The sequence below is a fragment of the Marmota flaviventris genome, chromosome 12 (genome assembly GCF_047511675.1).
Source record: "Marmota flaviventris isolate mMarFla1 chromosome 12, mMarFla1.hap1, whole genome shotgun sequence".
Lineage (NCBI taxonomy): Eukaryota > Metazoa > Chordata > Mammalia > Rodentia > Sciuridae > Marmota > Marmota flaviventris.
In genome coordinates, this window is record NC_092509.1 from 79,403,227 (window position 1) to 79,421,447 (window position 18,221).

General features: G+C 38.2%; 1 protein-coding gene across 2 annotated transcripts in view; it reads right to left on the reverse strand.

Moving 5' to 3' along the window:
- Positions 1–18,221, reverse strand: part of Ipo9 (importin 9) — a 58,862-nt gene that overhangs the window by 25,916 nt on the left and 14,725 nt on the right. For both annotated transcript variants that reach the window (XM_027945584.2, XM_027945585.2), the window contains exons 2-14: positions 16,200–16,261; positions 15,914–16,000; positions 14,754–14,955; positions 10,672–10,760; positions 9,187–9,273; positions 7,892–8,011; positions 7,698–7,798; positions 7,458–7,516; positions 6,756–6,907; positions 5,915–6,013; positions 4,172–4,278; positions 3,659–3,798; positions 714–873 (exon numbers count right to left, since the gene is read on the reverse strand). In XM_027945584.2, coding sequence (XP_027801385.1) covers positions 714–873; positions 3,659–3,798; positions 4,172–4,278; positions 5,915–6,013; positions 6,756–6,907; positions 7,458–7,516; positions 7,698–7,798; positions 7,892–8,011; positions 9,187–9,273; positions 10,672–10,760; positions 14,754–14,955; positions 15,914–16,000; positions 16,200–16,261 — 1,465 coding nt within the window. The remainder of the gene's footprint in view (positions 1–713; positions 874–3,658; positions 3,799–4,171; positions 4,279–5,914; positions 6,014–6,755; positions 6,908–7,457; positions 7,517–7,697; positions 7,799–7,891; positions 8,012–9,186; positions 9,274–10,671; positions 10,761–14,753; positions 14,956–15,913; positions 16,001–16,199; positions 16,262–18,221) is intronic.

An 18,221-nucleotide genomic window follows, 5' to 3' on the forward strand; every position in this document is an offset into this window, starting at 1 on the left:
TATTCATCTCTTCAAAGCCTTTTCACATTTGAAAGAAAGTTTTGTTAGCTTAGATTATTTCAGAGTTATGGTGTTTTTAAAGGAAATGAAGAACACCAGGGAACAGGACATTTGCTGGACTCATAAAAGCCTTTATACCCAACAATTCAAACCCAGGGACTCTTATCACTGAGCTACATCCCCAGCCTTTTTAATTTTTTTTGTAGTACTGGGCATTGAATGTGGCCTTGTGTGTGCTAGGCAGGGGCTCTACTACTGAGCTACATCCTCAGCCCTAATTTATTATTTTGAGACAGGGTCTCCCTAAATTGCTGAAGATTACAAACTTCTTGATCCTCCTGCCTCAGTCTCCGGAGAAGCCCAACCCATCATTTATCTTCAAGGAGATCTACAGCAGAAATTTCCAAGCAACAAATACACTGTATAACCATGGCTTAGGATATCTGAGTAATTTTCTCTTAAAGCAATTCTTATCAGAGCTGGGCATGGTGGTGCAGGCCTTAATCTCAGGGAGGCTAAAATGGGAGGACTAAGTTCAAGGGCAACCTCAGCAATTTAGCCTAGCCCTAAGCAACTCAGTGAGACAAGTCTCAAATAAAATATAAAAAGACGTGGGGATGTGGCTCAGTGATAAAGTGCTCCTGGGTTAAATTCCCAGTACCAAAACAAACAAACAAACAAACAGAAACCTCACCCTAGGGTAGTATACTTACCCCCAGATGGCTCTCACAGCAGAAATTCGAACTGATGGAGGTTGTGACTCATGAAGACCACTAACTGTTGCTTGTAGGAACTGCTGGATCAGTTCAGGAGACATAGCAACAGTGAACCGACTGGCAGCCCAAAGTGCCCGACCCAGGAGGAAAGGAGACACTGGGAAAAAGAGCAATTATGGGTTGGACAATGAAAGTTGGGGTTACATACCCTTTGTGCCTCCCAACTCCACTCCTTGAATGTCCACAAATAACAGGATGCTACATAATATATACAACTTCTTTGAAAGAAAAAGCATGATCTCATAAAGTAAATGCAAATATGTGACCTATGTTGCGGAATCAATTTCCCAGTTTCACTTCTCACTATTGGCAAAGTAGATCTTGAATATTCTGAAATTTAAAAAAGACTTTACCATTCTAGTTCCCATCCCTAGCTCTCACTATTTATTACCTGCTCTACTCATTTTCGAACTACATTCTCCATTGCCATTTTCTTCCTACTATAACATTGTATCATTATATAGTTCTAATCAGGTCATTTTTCCATTTATAACCCGCCAGTAAATTCCGTCCACCAAATAAGACCACCTCAGTCAGCACAGCATTCAAGTCTCCCTACCATCTCCCTTTATGCCTCCTAAACTCAAGCACACATCCTTCCCTAGCAACTCACATCTTACTTTAGCACTTTGGTGCTTTACTTATATTATACCAAGCTGGCATATTTTCTTGTATTCTCTCTTGGGCCAAGATAATCCTGTCTCTGAGCCACTGTGATTGTCTTCAGCTTTCTTACATGTTGTGTATTTTGTTTGGATTCCTATCACTGGTACAAAGATTATAACTTCCTGCCCATTATCACTGCTTAAAAAGACTACACTTATTAAGCCTGTTATAGGGCTTAACTTAGTTACTCGTACAAAAATAACTGAGAGGAGCTATTGAAAATATCATAAGAAATTAGTAAAAGAATTATATAATATTTTATTTACTATCAACCAGAAATTCTCAAAATACAGACGAGGAGCTCCTGGCGACTCCTAAAGTTAAAAACATTTTTTTCAGCAATACTAAACATTAATTTACCTTTTCACTGTCATTCTTTTACAATGTACAGTGAAGTTTTCCATAGATTGTATGATATGTGAGATCATAGGTCTGACAAATGATGAAATGTATACAAGCAGAACATCCCTGTTTTAATTTTTGATGTATCAAAAAAAAAAAAATGTTTTCCTCATTATTATCCTTTTATTTGTTCTACTTAGTAGTACACCACAGCAGAATGCATTTCAATTCATCATACACAAATAGAGTGCAACAATTCAATTTTCTGGTTGAGTACTGTGTAGAGATACACCATTTGTGCAATCATACATGTACCTAGGATAATGATGTCCATCTCCTCACACCATCTTTCCTACCCTTAAAACCCCTCCCCAACCTCCCCTTTGCCCAATCCAAAGATCCTCCATTCTTCAAGCATGGGATTTTAATTAGGACCCCATTCTTGTGGGCAGGCATGATGGTAGGATTCATTCAAATATTTTCATATGTGTACATAGGAAAATTATGTTAGATTTATTCTACTGTCTTTCCTATTCCTATCCCTCCTCTTTCTTTTGATCCCCTTTGTCTAATCTACTGAATTCTTGCCCTTCCCCACTTTATTGTGGTTTAGCTTCCACATTACCAGAAAAAACATTTGACCTTGGGTTTTTTTGTTTATCAATAAAACCCATACAAAAATCTCTTGGGGACTGATAATTTTTCAGTATATAAAGGGGTCCTGAGACCCAAAAGTTTGGCTAGTTATAGAAAATCTTTTAGCTATAGGCAGGATTCACAAAACGATAAATATCGAGCCTTTTTCAAATGCTGACTATGCTGATGTATTTGAAAAATCCTGATACTTTCATTTAAATTAAGTCATGGAAAATGCTTACTATATGGCAAGGCATTCTGGGATACAATGACATGAGTTCTTCTCTCCTCATTAACTACAATATAATGTAGTATATGACAAGTGCAGAGGGAAACAAGATACATCCAATAGATCTGAGCTATGGATGGACAATGATTTTAATCCCATGAATCAAAGAATGAAAGAGATGGGGATGAGATATTCTGTAAGAGATTAACTAACAGATAGACAGTAACAGAGAGGAATGTTTTCAAATGATGTAAGCTATTCCCAGTGCTATCCTATGAACAACAGTCAAGTGATGGATTGAGAAAGGAGCAAACAGCTATGCCAATTATCTAGACACAGTCCAAGAAAATAGTTTGAGAAAAATGACAGGAAACAAACAGGAAGAATGAGCCTAACTGGCATTTTGGACTCATTATTAAATATTTTTTGTTGTAGATGGACACAATACCTTTATTTTATTTACTTTTCTTTCTTTAGTTGTAGCTGGACAAAACATCTTTATTTATTTATTTTTATGTGGTGCTGAGGATCGAACCCAGTGCCTCACATGTGCGAGGCAGGTGTTGCTGTACCACTGAACTACAGCCCCAGCCACCTATTTATTTATTTATTTTTACATGACTGAGCTACAACCCCAGCCCCGCATTTGGGACTTATTAATGAGAGCAGAACTCAAGCCAGAGTTCTGAAGGCATAACAACCAGATTTGCATTCCATTCAAAATGCCAAAAGCAGCCATAAATGGAAGGGCTAACTGGGAGGAAAAGCAGCAGTGAATGGAAGAGCTAATTCAAGGGAGGAAAAGCAATGGTAATTAGTCCCTTAGTAGGTGAATCCTGAACTCATGTCTCTGGCCTATTTTAGGGGTATGAATTAGTTCAAACTCTAGGGTGCAAAGATTTTCATCCAAAGGACATAAAAATGCTTGGCCTACCTATTTAAATAAAATATAAATGAATTGATGATAGGTCTAAAGAGCTTTCAGAATCCTAGACATATTGAAACATACCTGAGAGGTTGAGGTCAGCAAGGATGACATTGGTTAGGAACCCATGCATGTCAAAATGGATCCTGCCATTTTTCACACTGTCCGTGATAATGGACTTCACTGAGCCTAAGGCAAGCATGCAGGCCTCATGGATCTTCCACCTGTGAGAGGAATAGCAGAGCCTGGTAAAACAAACTGCTAAAACCCACAAATATTTGAGAAAGAAGATTCAGAAAAGGGCATTCCAGCAAAATCTGATCCAAAAGGGCAATTTATCTGCCCTTCCAATCTAAAAGCTATTATTAAATTATACTGAAAAGAAAATGAAATTTAATGACAGACTCCCCCCCCCCCCAGTTAGAAACAATATAAAAGCCCTTCCTTTCAAGGATATTTAAATAGGGATAAAAAACCAATTATTTTATGGTTGGGAAGAACTGCTTTAGAATAGATGACTCAAAGCAAGGATTTGTTTGTCTCAGATCTGAGGCCCCAAACAGGTCCTTAAATTACGTGTTTGCCGCTCGCTCTTACCAGTGCTCAGTGCCACTGCTTTTGGTTTGCTCAGCTTCTTGTAAATGCCTAGTGGCTGCTGCAGCCAGAGCTGCTGCACTCTCATTCTGGAAATCTGTGGCCACAGCCTAGGGAAAGAAGAGAAGGGCTAATAAATCTGTGTGTGCAGTCCAAGCATTTTAACTGCAAACTGCTTTAATCAAGACTGCTAGAAATGAATGGTTCAAATTCTTTCACATGTACACACTAAACTCAGATTAGGTGTATTAAAAATGTGACTACAAGCTAGGCAAAGTGACGCATGCCTATAATTTCAGCAACTTGGAAGACTGAGGCAGGAGGTTTGGAAGTTTGAGGTCAGGCTGGGCAATTTAGTGAGACCTTGTTTCAAAAAAAAAAAAAAAAGTGTGTGGGGGGGCCTGGGCTGGGGCATTATTGTAGATCAGTGGTAAACTGTCCCTGAGTTCAATCCTCCCCACCAAAAAAAGTGACTCCATTAGTTTTAAGGGTCTCTAATGGAAATAAAAGAATATTTTTGTTTGTTTGTTTGATACTGGAGATTGAACCCAGGAGCATAGTAACCACTGAGTTATATATCCCTGGTCCTTTTCTTAAATCTTGAGACAGAGTCTTGCTAAGTTGTTTAGGGAATCGCTAAATTGCTGAGGCTGCCTCAAACTTGTGGCCCTCCTAGCTAAGCTTCCAGATTGCTGGGATTACAGTGACTTGGCTAGGAATTCCTGGCTAAGAATACTTATTTTTCTACAGTGCATTTTAAGCCTAACTAGTTGCTTCCTTAGGCTATGTTCAGCAGAGCTAAAGTAAGAATGACAGATTCAGCTTTGGATGACAAAGGAGGAGATATTTATTCTCTAGGAACCTAATGATGGAAAGGTTACTCTATTAATTGAAAAAGAGTATAATCTTTCGTAGGTGCCTTAAGAAATATTAAGTGTAGTGGCACATGCTTGTAATCTCAGCAACTTGGGACGCTGAGGCAGAAGGATTGCAAGTTTGAGGCCAGCCTGGGCATCTTAGTAAGACCTTGTCTAAAAAAAGAAAAGAAGTAATTATAAAAAGAGATTTCACCAAGAAACCTCCTACCTAATAGGAAGCAAGTGGCAGTTTCTTCATAGTGTTCCAGTCTAGAGAGAACTCCATGCTTTTAGTCAGTAGAGCAGAAGAAAACATAAACAGATGTTTGGATGTCCATCTCAGCATTTTTTGTTTGTTTGTCAACCTCTGGATTACACTATAGTCTTGACAAAGGCAGCTTAAAGTAAAAATAATGTTCCTTATTTGACTACTCTTACTCAATTAGCATGTTATCCTCTACACAATTTTTTTTTCTTTTGTACTAGGGATTGAACCCAGGGACACTTCATCACTGAGCTACATCTCAGCCCTTTTATTTTATTTTGGGACAAGGTCCTGCTAAGTGCCTAGGTTGGCCTTGAACTTGCCACCTTCCTGCTTCTGCCTCTTCCAGAGTTGCTGGGATTACTCGCATATGTCACTGCACCCAGCATCCTCTGCACAATTCTTATATCTAATATCTACTGGTGAATCAGAACTAGTAGAAACAATTTTGGAATTTCTGAGTCTCAAGCTTCATTTGAAAAGCTCTCTTGTATTCACAAAAATGTCTGAGATAAAGCTGCTCAACAGTACTGCTCACCTTGGGTTAGATGTCTAGGAAGAGGAGGAAACCCTCAAGTGACGGAGGAGGATTATTTGGTTGAAGTATCAAGGTGACTCTCTTACCAGCAATAGGTCTTGAGCTGCAATTCTAACAGTATAGGAGAAAGTATCATCATCTTCATCTTCTACAAACTGCTGGGGGTTGGCTGTCCACACTTTAATCTGAAAAGATGATAAAATTATGTTTTCGTTGGGCTACCAATCTGGTTCACATGTTCCTTCTTTTCATCAACAAAGATATGAAGACTTTAGCCTATTACTTAACAAAATTATAAGCCTCAAAAAGTCTTTTTTTTTTTTTTTTTTTTTAAAGAGAAACAAATTCTTACATTCAAGGTTTGTAGCAATGGCTACTGCTCTCTACCAGATCTCATTTTAGAATTTGGGAGATTACTTGCTGTTATTGCCACTTAGCTATTATTCTTTGATAAGTCAGTTTCTTGAATATAATAGGTCTGATGGGATATTGAATATAAAAATCATGTCAATTTTTGTGCTGTTTTCTATGAGAGGTATTATCTTATTCTTCAATGCTTCCCCTGCCACTCCCAGTTTTAAAGACCAACAGGTGAATAATCTGATTACTACTTTCTATTATTTATATTGAAGGAACAGTTTCTCCTAGATACCAGGATCTTTGGTTTAGTGGTTTTTACAGAGATTTTCCTAATGCAAAAAGTGTTCAGAAAGCCCAATTACCTAATATAGGAATTGATTAAAAACTCCTCAATACCCAAGGATTTGGCAATAAAATGATGTCAAAACTTTCCCAGAACTTCACATGAAGTTATTCTCTTAGTGTCTATCTTTAGAAAGAAAGCATTTCCTTGATCAAGGCCTGCATTCACCAAAAAGCTGCACTTTCCAAATGCCTGCTGGTAACTTTCTTCCAAGTATTATTTACCTGCTCCTCAGTGATTTGCATGTACAGAATAATATAGTAAATCAACTCAGGCAAAGCTTTCTTAACAGTGCTTTTGAATTTGCTATTTTCTAGGAGGGCATGGACAAATTCAAAAATACTAAAGACGAGATTTTCAAAGCCCAGGACTTCACCTATAGGAAATACACAAGAGAAGAAGTTAGTGATAAGAAAGCAAAAGAAAAGCACATATACTGGAAATCAACTACATTATCTTTGTAAATTAAGAAATATTGCAAGCAGTTGCCAGTTCCTAAGGGAATTGGTAGAAGAGGCTGAAGAGTCAAAGAACTTTGAGGATATCAAATATCCTTTGGTTTTTCAAGTAAAAAATACTGGTGAATCAAATATTAAAACAGAAATGAAAACATCATCATCTGGACTTCAAAATTAAACTAAACAAAACACCAGAAGTAGCTGGATTAAATGACTTTTAAGGTATCTCTTCCAAACTCAGAAATTCTATGACTTTATATGATTTTTGCAAATGCCTATGAAGAACAGATTAAAGATCGTCAATTTTCAATTCTTCACATCTAAAAACTGAAAGGAAACTCTATTAGAAAACTCACTTAGAAGAGTGAAGCTTCTAAGTTACTGCTTTTTTCTTTCTCTGACTTTTTTCTTTTTCCAGATCCCTTTTTTCAATAATTGATTTCTGTCAAGATCAAATAAACTACATACCATCAGAATCCACGGGATCTTCTACTTCCTCTGTGTAATTCACTTCAGTCCTCACATAAGTATGATGAAGAGTAAAGAAATAGAATTTGGAGTCTGCTTTACATATATTCTACAAAAAATGCCGTATATTCCAACACTAGGAGTGGACACTTAAAAGTGGAGCCCCATGAATATGAGACCCAAGGCTAGATTCCCAACTATAGGTGGTAGTGGGTTCCTTAAACTTTCAGGAAAGGATATAAAGCTGCACTCTCAGTTAGGGTGTTCCAAACAATAGGCAGAATCTGCTGCATGGAGGACACCATGTGTTTTGGGAAGTTTTTCACCAGGGCTGTCACTGCCTGAAGTTAAGAGAAGACACCCAAGAGTGACATAGGAGAAATCAATGATTTCAGACTATCAAGCTCCAAATCTCATAGGCAGTAAATGTTTACCTTTAGGACCTCCATCTTAAACCCACTGTCTGATGTGGGGCCATCTGGTATCTGGAGGGCCTGAACAAAGGCCTCTGTGAACTGCTGCACCACTGGAAAGATCAGGACTTTGGCTGCACCCTGATAACAAAAATCAAAATCAATGCTGACAAACCTCTAATGGATGGCATCAATAACCACATCAAAAAGGGAGACTTAAGGTATCTAAAGCTCTAGTTAGGCTGAGGAAGGAGGATTGTAAGTTTGAGGCCAGGCTAGGCAACTCAGTGAGACCCTGTCTCAAAATAAAAAATAAAAGGGCTGTGTGTGTAGCTCAATGGTACAGCACCCCTGGATTTGATCCCCAGTACCACTAATTAGAAAGGTATAGGTATCAAGTCATTGGAGGTTGTTTTTCAGTATTTCATGTTTTCTTAACTACTACTTGTAGTTCTTCCTCACATCCCTACTAAAAGCTATTATATAAGGCCACCTTTTCATAACAGTTTCTTTTTTAAAAAAAATTTTTGTTCTTTTTAGTTATATATGACAGTACAATGTATTTTGATTTTTTTTTTTTTTTTTTTAGAGAGAGAGAGAGAGAGAGAGAATTTTAATATTTATTTTTTAGTTTTTGGTGGACACAACATCTTTGTTTGTATGTGGTGCTGAGGATCGAACCCGGGCCGCACGCATGCCAGGTGAGCACGCTACCGCTTGAGCCACATCCCCAGCCCAGTACAATGTATTTTGAACTAGTGCTTTTTAAAAAGATATTTTTAGTTGTAGATGGACACAATATCTTTATTTATTTTTAAATGTGGTGCCGAGGACTGATCCCAGTGCCTCATACATGCTTGGCAAGTATTCTACCACTGAGCTACAACCCTAGCCCCGTAACTGCTTCTTGAATTCTCTTGATCAGTATTTATCAGCTAGCTTTGTTTCATAAGAGGATCATAAAATGTAGAAAAGTTCTAGGATATCTCTAATATGAAAAAGATATAGGGTAAAGTATTTAAAGAAATAAGACTGAAACAAAAGGAAACTAATCTATAAATTTAAAAATTCAGTTCAAATGTTAAATCTATCTAGCATATTGGTTAGTGTGCTTTCTAATTCTGGTATCATGAAATGAGACACTGCTTTGGAAGGCATTAACTAATTATGTTCTATCATCCTATACACAGAACACATATTAAATCGCTCAATTTAAGTTTTTATAGGTATCCTACATATAGGATGATGGGACGTAATGGATTAATAAAAACTTAAACATAAGCATGAAATATGTTATTTACCAAAGGCTCACTTACCTTTTCTAGCTCCTCCATGTTACAGATCATATGGGCACAAGTGGTAAAAATCTCCACAGCTCGGGAACGGGTTCGAATACCATATACCTGGGAAAGCAGTTATGGCACAGACATGAGATTGGAATGTAATGAGGTGTGAACCTATGACTAGAAGTAAAACTATCAATCCTTACATCAGATTGGATCCCCTGGACAGATAGGAAATATTATTGTTCATATCTGAGGCAGACATTTACAATTAAGAATCATAATGTTAGAACTTATTGTAATTAACATTTTATGTAAGCCTCTGTGGTCTGATCTGGTTAAAAATATCAAGCTGTATAATGTTTAAAATCCTAACATGGCCAATATATTTCTTTTTTTTAATATATATTTATTTTTTAGTTTTAGGTGGACACAATGTGGTGCTGAGGATTGAACCCAGCGCCTCATGCATGCCAGGCGAGCACTCGACCACTAAGCCACAACCCAAGCCCCACCAATGTATTTCTTTCTTTTTTAAAAATTTAATTAATTAATTTTAAAATTTATTTATTTCTTACATACATGACAATAGTGGACTGCATTACACTCATAATTATCCATTCACAGCACAATTTTTTGTAACTCTGTATATAAAGTATGTTCACATCAAATTATGCCATTATACATGAGCTCTCTCTTTTTTTGCATTACAATTCTTAATACATTTTTATAACACAATTTATCAAGCCCCAACAATGTATTTCTTTTTCCTTTTTTTAAAAAATATATATTTTTTAGTTGTTGATAGACCTTTATTTTATTTATATATTTAATGTGGTGCTGAGAATCGAAGCCAGTGCCTCACACATGCCAGGCAAGTGCTCTACCGCTGAGCCCCACCACCAGCCCCCTTTTTTTTTTTTTGGTTTTTAGTGGTGCTTGGGGATTGAGCCCAGAGCCTGGCACATGCTCTATCAACTGAGCTACATCCTTAGTCCTCGGTGTGTTAATATGCACATTGTGGTTGAGGGCAGGAGGACAGGAGGACAGGGTTAAAACATTATACACTAGGCATTCATATCTTCCTGTGAATGAGTTACCATTCATATACACATTGATCAAATACACACACACACACACACACACACACACACACACACCCTGAGTATATTAAGGACCTATTTATGCAATGAAGTGATAAGACTACTTCTAAGTCCTTAGCTAAGGTAGGCAAGCTTAGGTAGAATACCTCAATGGGAGGTATCAATAAAGATACTAAATACTTAGAAATGAGCTATATGAAGATATATTTCAGTGATTTCATTGTTTTATCAAAAGACTACCCTTGTAGTTGTGAGTGAAAAGTCTATGGTTAATCTAGATTCTGATCCAGATCGTTGTCAGTTCCAGTCTTCAGGTATATCAGTGAAATACACCATAAACTCCCATCTGAGAGGCAGAGCTGACCAGAGCCTGAATAGCCCTTTTTTCTGAAATCATGAAGCTGAGATTTCATACCTCAGCCATGGTGAAGATCTTATACATCTCTGGAAGAATGACAGGAGCAACCAGTGGCATTTGTGTGTCTGTCACCTCTCGAGTGAACTCTATAAAGAAAAAAGTACTGTAAAAAAAAAAAATTAACTACTCATAAAGATATTAAGTGTGGAAATTTCCAAACTGTTTCCAGATAGCGGTTCCTAGTCAGCACACAAATAAGGACATTGGCCTGGTGGCCTTAACTAGGGAAGAAAAGCAGCGAGAATTATTGATTATTTGTTAGAAGAAGAAGAAAGAACAATATGGCCTTAAGGAAAATGAGATTAAGAAGGAAACCTTAATATAAATACTAAAAGGAAATCTGAAAGAGAACTGCATAAAAGTCTTTATGAAGTTAACCAGAAAATTCTGTATTAGTTTGTGTCCACCTGTCAACATTCAGGTGCACTTTGAGGTCTCTTTGTTCCTCTTTTTAGTTTTTTCCCTTGGCAAGTTGTTCTGATGCACATAATAAAGTATGTTCAGATTTACTAGGCTTCAACTCCATTCTTTTAAAACATAGTAGAATAAGACTTGAAGAAGGTAAGGGAAGTATGAGTCAGCTTTTTCTTTACTTTGAAAAACAAAAACCAAAAAAATATAACATACACAATGCACTAAGACAGCATAAAGGACCCTGGATTTCATGTTACTAAGTGGTATAATAAAATATAAGCCCTTGAGTTCCAATAAATGTTCACTTTATCTGATGATTTTCCAAATTATTAGTATTAAAATGAAGCTAATATTTGGAAAACATTCGAGAAGCCAGTTCAGGTAATTTAGTGAGTCCCTGCCCCAAAATAAAAAAGAAAAAGGGGCGAGGGATATAGCTCAGTGATAGAGCACCCCTGGGTTCAATCCCCAGTACAACATATACACACTAATAAGCTTTATGAAAAATGTAGTACAACTTAATCCTACTAATAAAGTGACTTAATACATTTTTTCTCTCCCAGTAGTCTCAATTTATTTATACTTTATAGGTTTAAGTTAAAAATAATTTTTTTATGAGGTCATTCAGCAAGTCAGGAAAACTCTGGGACACCAACAACACCTCGATTTCCAAACTTACTTGAGACTAAAGAAAACGTTTTAGTTTGTTGATCAAACATTTCAATTCTTTGCCAATATGTTTGCATTTCCTTCAAACCATAAAACTTAGTTCTCTTCCTACTTTTTTGGTGGTACTATGATTGAACCCACGGGTGCTATACACTTGAGATACATCATATATATATATATAGTTGTAGATAGACACAATACCTTTATATATTTATTTTCCATGTGTTGCTAAGGATCAAACCCAGTGCCTCAAATGTTGTAGGCAAGTGCTCTACCACTGAGCTACAGCCCTAGACCTCCAGTCCTTTGTATTTTGAGACAAGTTTTCACTAAATTGCACAGATGGGACTAGAATGTAAGATTCTTCTAACTTGGCTTCCTGAGTAGCTGAGATTATAAGTGTGTACCACTGTACCTGAAGTTAATTCTCTTTCATAAATGGATAAATTATTGAGAAGCCTCATTAAAGGGAGTCAGGTACACACTGGAGAAGCTGGGCACAGTGGCATGTGTTTGTAGTTCCACCTACTTGGAAGGCTAAAGGAGGAGGATTGCTTAAGAACAGGGAAACACAGCAAGACTCCACCTCAAAAAAACCCAAACCAAACCTAAACCAAACAGTACCAATAACAAGAAACAAACACCCTGAGAGAATCAGTCCCATTCTCTATCCATATACTAATGTCCTTCTATCTTTATGCATGACTGAGTTTCTGCTGTTGGAACTTATACAGTCTACCCTCTTTTGCAAATATTTGGAGCACTGATTTGGGAATGAAGATTGGCTGCAATCCATTCCATGTCTGATGACTCCATTTCAAAAGTATAAAAATTTCCCTACCAGTTCTTTCCCTTGGCCGACAGAAAAGTGATCTCATTGAACAGTAATTTCCTTAGTAAAGTACAAGAAGGGCTCTTCAGCATTCCAATCAGGATAAATGTAAAACCATCCTTTTTCTTTGGGTCTGTCAGAAGCTGAAATTTATGATGGAAAATTAGAAAGGAACAGCCTTCCTTTCCATGGTAGAAAATACATGTTAACTGATAACCTGATGTTGTAAATAAAGAATCCTGAAAGTCTGCCACTGTGGCTCAGTGGCAGAGTGCTTGTCTAGCATGTGTGAGGCACTGGGTTAGATTCTCAGCACCACATATAAATAAATAAAATAAAGGTTCACTGATTTAAAAAAAAAAAAAAAAAAAAAGTCTAATTCCATGAGGAGGAGTGTGAGAAGTCACCTGAATAATGAATTATAAAGGACCAGCATGGGAAATAAGGGAAGTAAAAATCTGAGCAAGGAACCTTTTGATCTTTTTGGTAAGTCTGTTTTGTATCTGAGCTAAAATCTAAAGCTTTGTTGCAAGCAATCAATAAGAATATAATGGGGAGTTCAAAAAGGCAGCCTGGAAGCCAGTGGTGGGGGTGTCACAGGCCTATAATTATAGCTATTAGGGACATTGAGGCAGGAGGATCATCAGTTTAATGCCAGCCTGGGCAACATGACAATTTTTTTCCCTTCCCCTTTCTCAACAAAGAAAGAAGGGGAGGGGGAAGGCAGCTGGAGCATGAGAAGAGGGAGTTTTGAAATAGATTTGCCTTTGATATGGAATTGATATTATCTATTATCTACCATTAATATCACATGAAATAGTAAAATTCAGCTTAGATGCCATTTGCTAAACTGAGATTCAAAGGGTGAATCTGGCAATTATAACCAGGTAAGAATACATTTCAGGTAAGTTGGCAAGTCACAGAGAAACAGATAAGATATAGATGGGATTTCCACGAACTTGTAGAACAGGGGAAGGACGATTTCTAACAGATGAGTACAAGATGGTGATAAGAATTTCTTTAAAGATTTCCAAGTGACTTCATTTAGTAAACTGGAAGCAGTGTAGAAATTGCAAAGGATTGAGAAACTTGGGCCACACCTTAGGATATATGAAAGTAGGTTCTAGGAGGAACTGACAGATTAATCAGAAGAGATATCCACCAAATCTCCCTGGAGTAAAAGCTGAAGATCAACCTCTTAGAATGAAAAAAGGGAAGAGACTAAAGATTACATATTCTCTGAAATGGCTAAATGACAGGATTATATACACATTAAAAAAAATTTCTTAAATTTCTATAAGAAAATCCGATTTGACATATCTTTTTTTTTTCTTCTCTTTTTTTGGTAGTGCTGGGGATCAATCTGAGGCCTCACACATGCTAGGCAAAAAGTTCTATCACTAAACCACATCCCTGGCCCTATTTGACTATTCTTAACTTTGTCTTGGCTGCACTAAGCAATAAAACATAAGCCCTTGAGTTCACTTTTACCTGATGGTTTTCCACATTATCACTATAAAAATGAAGCTAATCAATTGAGAATATACAACTGGCTAAATGGAAAATAATATATATTAATAATGATAAATCATAATGACTAAAACTTGCTGAGTGTTTACCACATGTTGGTTATTGTGCTAAACAATTTACAAAGATTAGTTCATTTAAACTACTAAACGCTCCTTCAGATAGACACTATTAGCCTCTTAATTTTATATACAAGGAGATTCAGGTTCAAAGAAGCTACATGCCATGTGAAGAGTAAAAGTCAAGGTGAAGCCAGAATATGAACCTCAAATCTGACTGCTTAATCACCATGCTATTCCTGTATCCTTTCTGGCGGGTTTCAAACTCAGGTCCTTGTGCATAGTAGGCAAGTGTTCTACTACTGAGCTATACCTCCAGCTTCCTGTATCCTTAAGTGGTAAGGTTTGGTAGTAGAAGTAGTACTATGCCAACTTAATTCTCTAGAAAGAACCAATGGAGCTGGAGGGTAGATGTAGAAATAAAAACTAGGAAAGGAATAGCACTCATAAAAAACTAGAAGAAAGAAGTAGCATTTGTAGCAAATTCTACTGATCTTGGCTACTCTACACATAGCTTCTTATAAGTGTTCCTGTCACTTGGAATCCAAGTACCAATACCAGGAAAAGGCTTCTGGTACCTGTCAGCACACGCATGGCTCCATGGACGGCATTTAAGTCTCCGCTCACCAACATCTCCATGAGCAGGTTGAAGAGTTGGGGCCAGGCTTCCGGCCAGTCCCAGTGAGCAATGGCTGACACTGCATAGGCCACACTGGAGCGCACTTTGCTTATGGATTCTCTCAACCCATTGGGCAATAGCTCCCGGATAACAATTTTTGCCTGTAGAGGAGGAAAGTCCACTTGCCATTAGATCAGGTTATAGGTGATCAGCAGAGCCCAGTCCAGTTTGGAACTATGTTAGAAAAAAATATAAAAACTGCATAGCTGTAGAAAACTCCAACACATAAACTTGACAAATAATTCATTCAGAGAGTTTACCTGTGATTTCTACACTTATGGTGTCCATTATAGTAGCCATTAGCTACATGTGGCCATTTCAATTAAAATTAAATAAAATTAAAAATTCAGTTTTTCACTTCAAGTAGGAAGTATTTAATTTTGTTTAATTTATTTATTTATGATCCTGGGGATTGAACCCAGGGGTGCTCTATCACTGAGCTACATCCCCATCCATTTTTTTTGCTTTCGACACAGGGTCTCACTAAGTTGCCCAGCCTGGAATCATACTTGTGATCCTCCTGCCTCAGCCTCTCAAGTTGCTGGGATTACAGACCTGTGTCACCACACCTGTCAGCCATATTTGAAGTGCTCAGTAGCTAAGTAGCTCTTATGTTGGACATCACAGATAGAAAAACATTTCCATAACTGCAGAAGATTCCAGCAGCCTTTGTGTCTCTACAATTTGTATCTCAATACTTTTGGGGGCAAAGAATATTTGCAGAGCACTACACAAAGCAGAAACATTATTTTATTTTCAAGCTCTTTGAAATTGGCATTATAATTCTAATTTTAGAGATTTAGTAAATTGAGGCTTAGTAGTCAAGTATGTTTCCAATTATCTCACAGATTGTAAAGGGCAAAACTGGTATTTGAACATAGGCCAGCCTGATACCTGAGTTCTCTTATCTACAGCATTGTGCCCCCCCCCCATGCCAGCCACCAATCTCCTTTTCTACTTAAGTCTTTTGATCACTCCATGTTGTCAACGAATGTTGACAATCTCTTATGATGGCTACTCAAATATCTGTCTACAGACTACTCAAGTAACTGTTCTTACCCTTTCTGTAGTTTCAGGAGGCCTAAACTTTTCTGATTGGGCACACCAGTGAGTTTCCACGTATTGTTTCAAGATGACTGATGCTAGCTGTGAAGAGAATAAGCCAAGAAGTGCATTAAGAAAAAGACTTTTCATACATATCATATACATGGCTTTATACATTTGAATCATATCTAAATCTAAATCATAGATTATTTAAATTGGCCTTATTCTTTCTCTTTCCCATAAGAAAGTTTCATTACCAAGTAAAGGATGTTACTTGTAAATCATTTCAGTCTGGACTCACCTGACGGATTGCCAGTGCTCCCTGGGGATCTACAGTCAGCTCTGCCAAGTGAACACCAAATTCTGAAAGAGAAAACTTTAGTTTCAGTCTAAGAACATCCAAGAAAGCCACAGCAATTTACCAAGCTCTAAAAGTGATACCAATAAGAAAGATTTCAGAAAGAAACTTGATCCATTGCTTCTGAAAGTGCTGATAATTGCTAAGACTGATTGCTTCAAATAAGAGAAACAAGTTGGCCTGTAGGTCATGGTTTGTTACAATTTAAAGTTCTAGTACCTTTTCATTTATTTCAATTATTGCCCAGTAAAATCTAGCTATTCCCCCTGCCCTGCCCCAGGACACAAGGGACTGAACCCAGGAACACTTTACTACTGAGCTACATCTCCATTCCTTTTAAATTTGATACAGGGTCTCACTATGATGTTGAGGCTGGTCTCAAACTTGTTCTCCTCCTGCTTCAGTCTCCTGAGTCGTTGGCGTTACAGGCATGTACCACTATAACTGACTCTTCTAGTTATCTTCCTTTTCAAAACCATAACATTTTTCTCTTGTTAAGGAACGTAGTAGCTAATTGAAAACTGTAATTTTCTAACCCCACCAACTTAAAAGGTGAGCTTTCAGGAGTTGTCCAGATATATTCTTTTTATAATTTAAAAAAGTTTTTTAGCTGTAGTCAGATGCAATACCTTTATTTATTTATTTTTATGTAGTGCTGAGGACTGAACCCAGGGCCTTGCACGTGCTAGGTGAGTACTCTACTGCTGAGCCACAACATCAGCCCATGTCCAGATATATTCTACCAATACATTATCAAGTCCAAGAAAACCTGGCATCAAGAGCTTAGTCCTAAAAATACAAGTGCTGCAAATGAAGTTTTTAGTAAGTATGTAAACAATAATCTTGAACTGCATATTTAGAGGCTCTAAACAACTTTTACTCCTAACCAAAATATAGATCTAATTTACACTGCAAAAGGAGTAAACTATCAAATATTTATTTATGAAAAGAGGAAGAAGAATGTAATATAAAGAGCACATCATAATTTCCACATCTCACAATCTAGGACTGCACTATCCAATATAGTATCCATCAGTCATAAAGGTTAAGTACTTGAAATGGTGGCTGGTGAGAACTGAGATGGCTGTAAATGTAAAAATACACACGAGATTCCAAACTCAGCATAAAAATAAAAGCAAAATACCTTAATAATTTTTATATTGATTATATACTGAAATAATACTTTGTATACACCAGGTTAAATGAACATAATATTAAGAATTAAGTTTAGGAGATCCGGGCTGACTGATCTGCGTGGCCCGCCCCGTGGCTACAGACGTGGGGCACCACCGAGAAGCAACCAGCAAGCAGGGAGAAACGTTGCTGCGGATTCTGTGGAATCCTGCCGGCTGAGACCCCACTGAGCCCAGGGCTGAGTTCGGGATTTCAGACGGGGAAGGAAGCGGTACAGTTCTATCCCCCACAACGGAAACTCCACCAAGGAAACCAGCAGCCACCATCTTGGAGAGCTGAAGTAACCACCGCCACTCTCCGACAGATTGCAACAATAAAACAGGTGTGTGTTACTCAGCTCATCTCCCATACAGCGGGGAATTCGCATAAAATCTCTCCTAGGCTTTCCGGGGGAGGGATTATCAGAGCGAGCCTGCATAAAGGAGAAACCAGGGGACTAGAGGCCAGGCCCTCGCAACTGGGCGGCTGGAGACCGCATGCCCGCCGGCGGTAGCCGGCCCGCTGCCCGCGTGACTGGGCGGCTGGAGTCCGGCCCCCCCCCGCCGCCGGCGACCGATCGCCCGCTGGCGACCGCCCACACGCTGCCCGCGCGACTGGAGACCGCCCGCCCGCCCGCGACCGGGAGCTGAAACCAACCAGAGACACTCCAGTCCCACCCCCCCATTCGGACACCCCAGCAAGGAGCCTGGGGCCAGCTATAGCAGAGAGGTGACATCACTGGAGCTCGGCCGTCGGAAGTCCTTCCCAGTGGAATCCACTTTAGCAGGCATA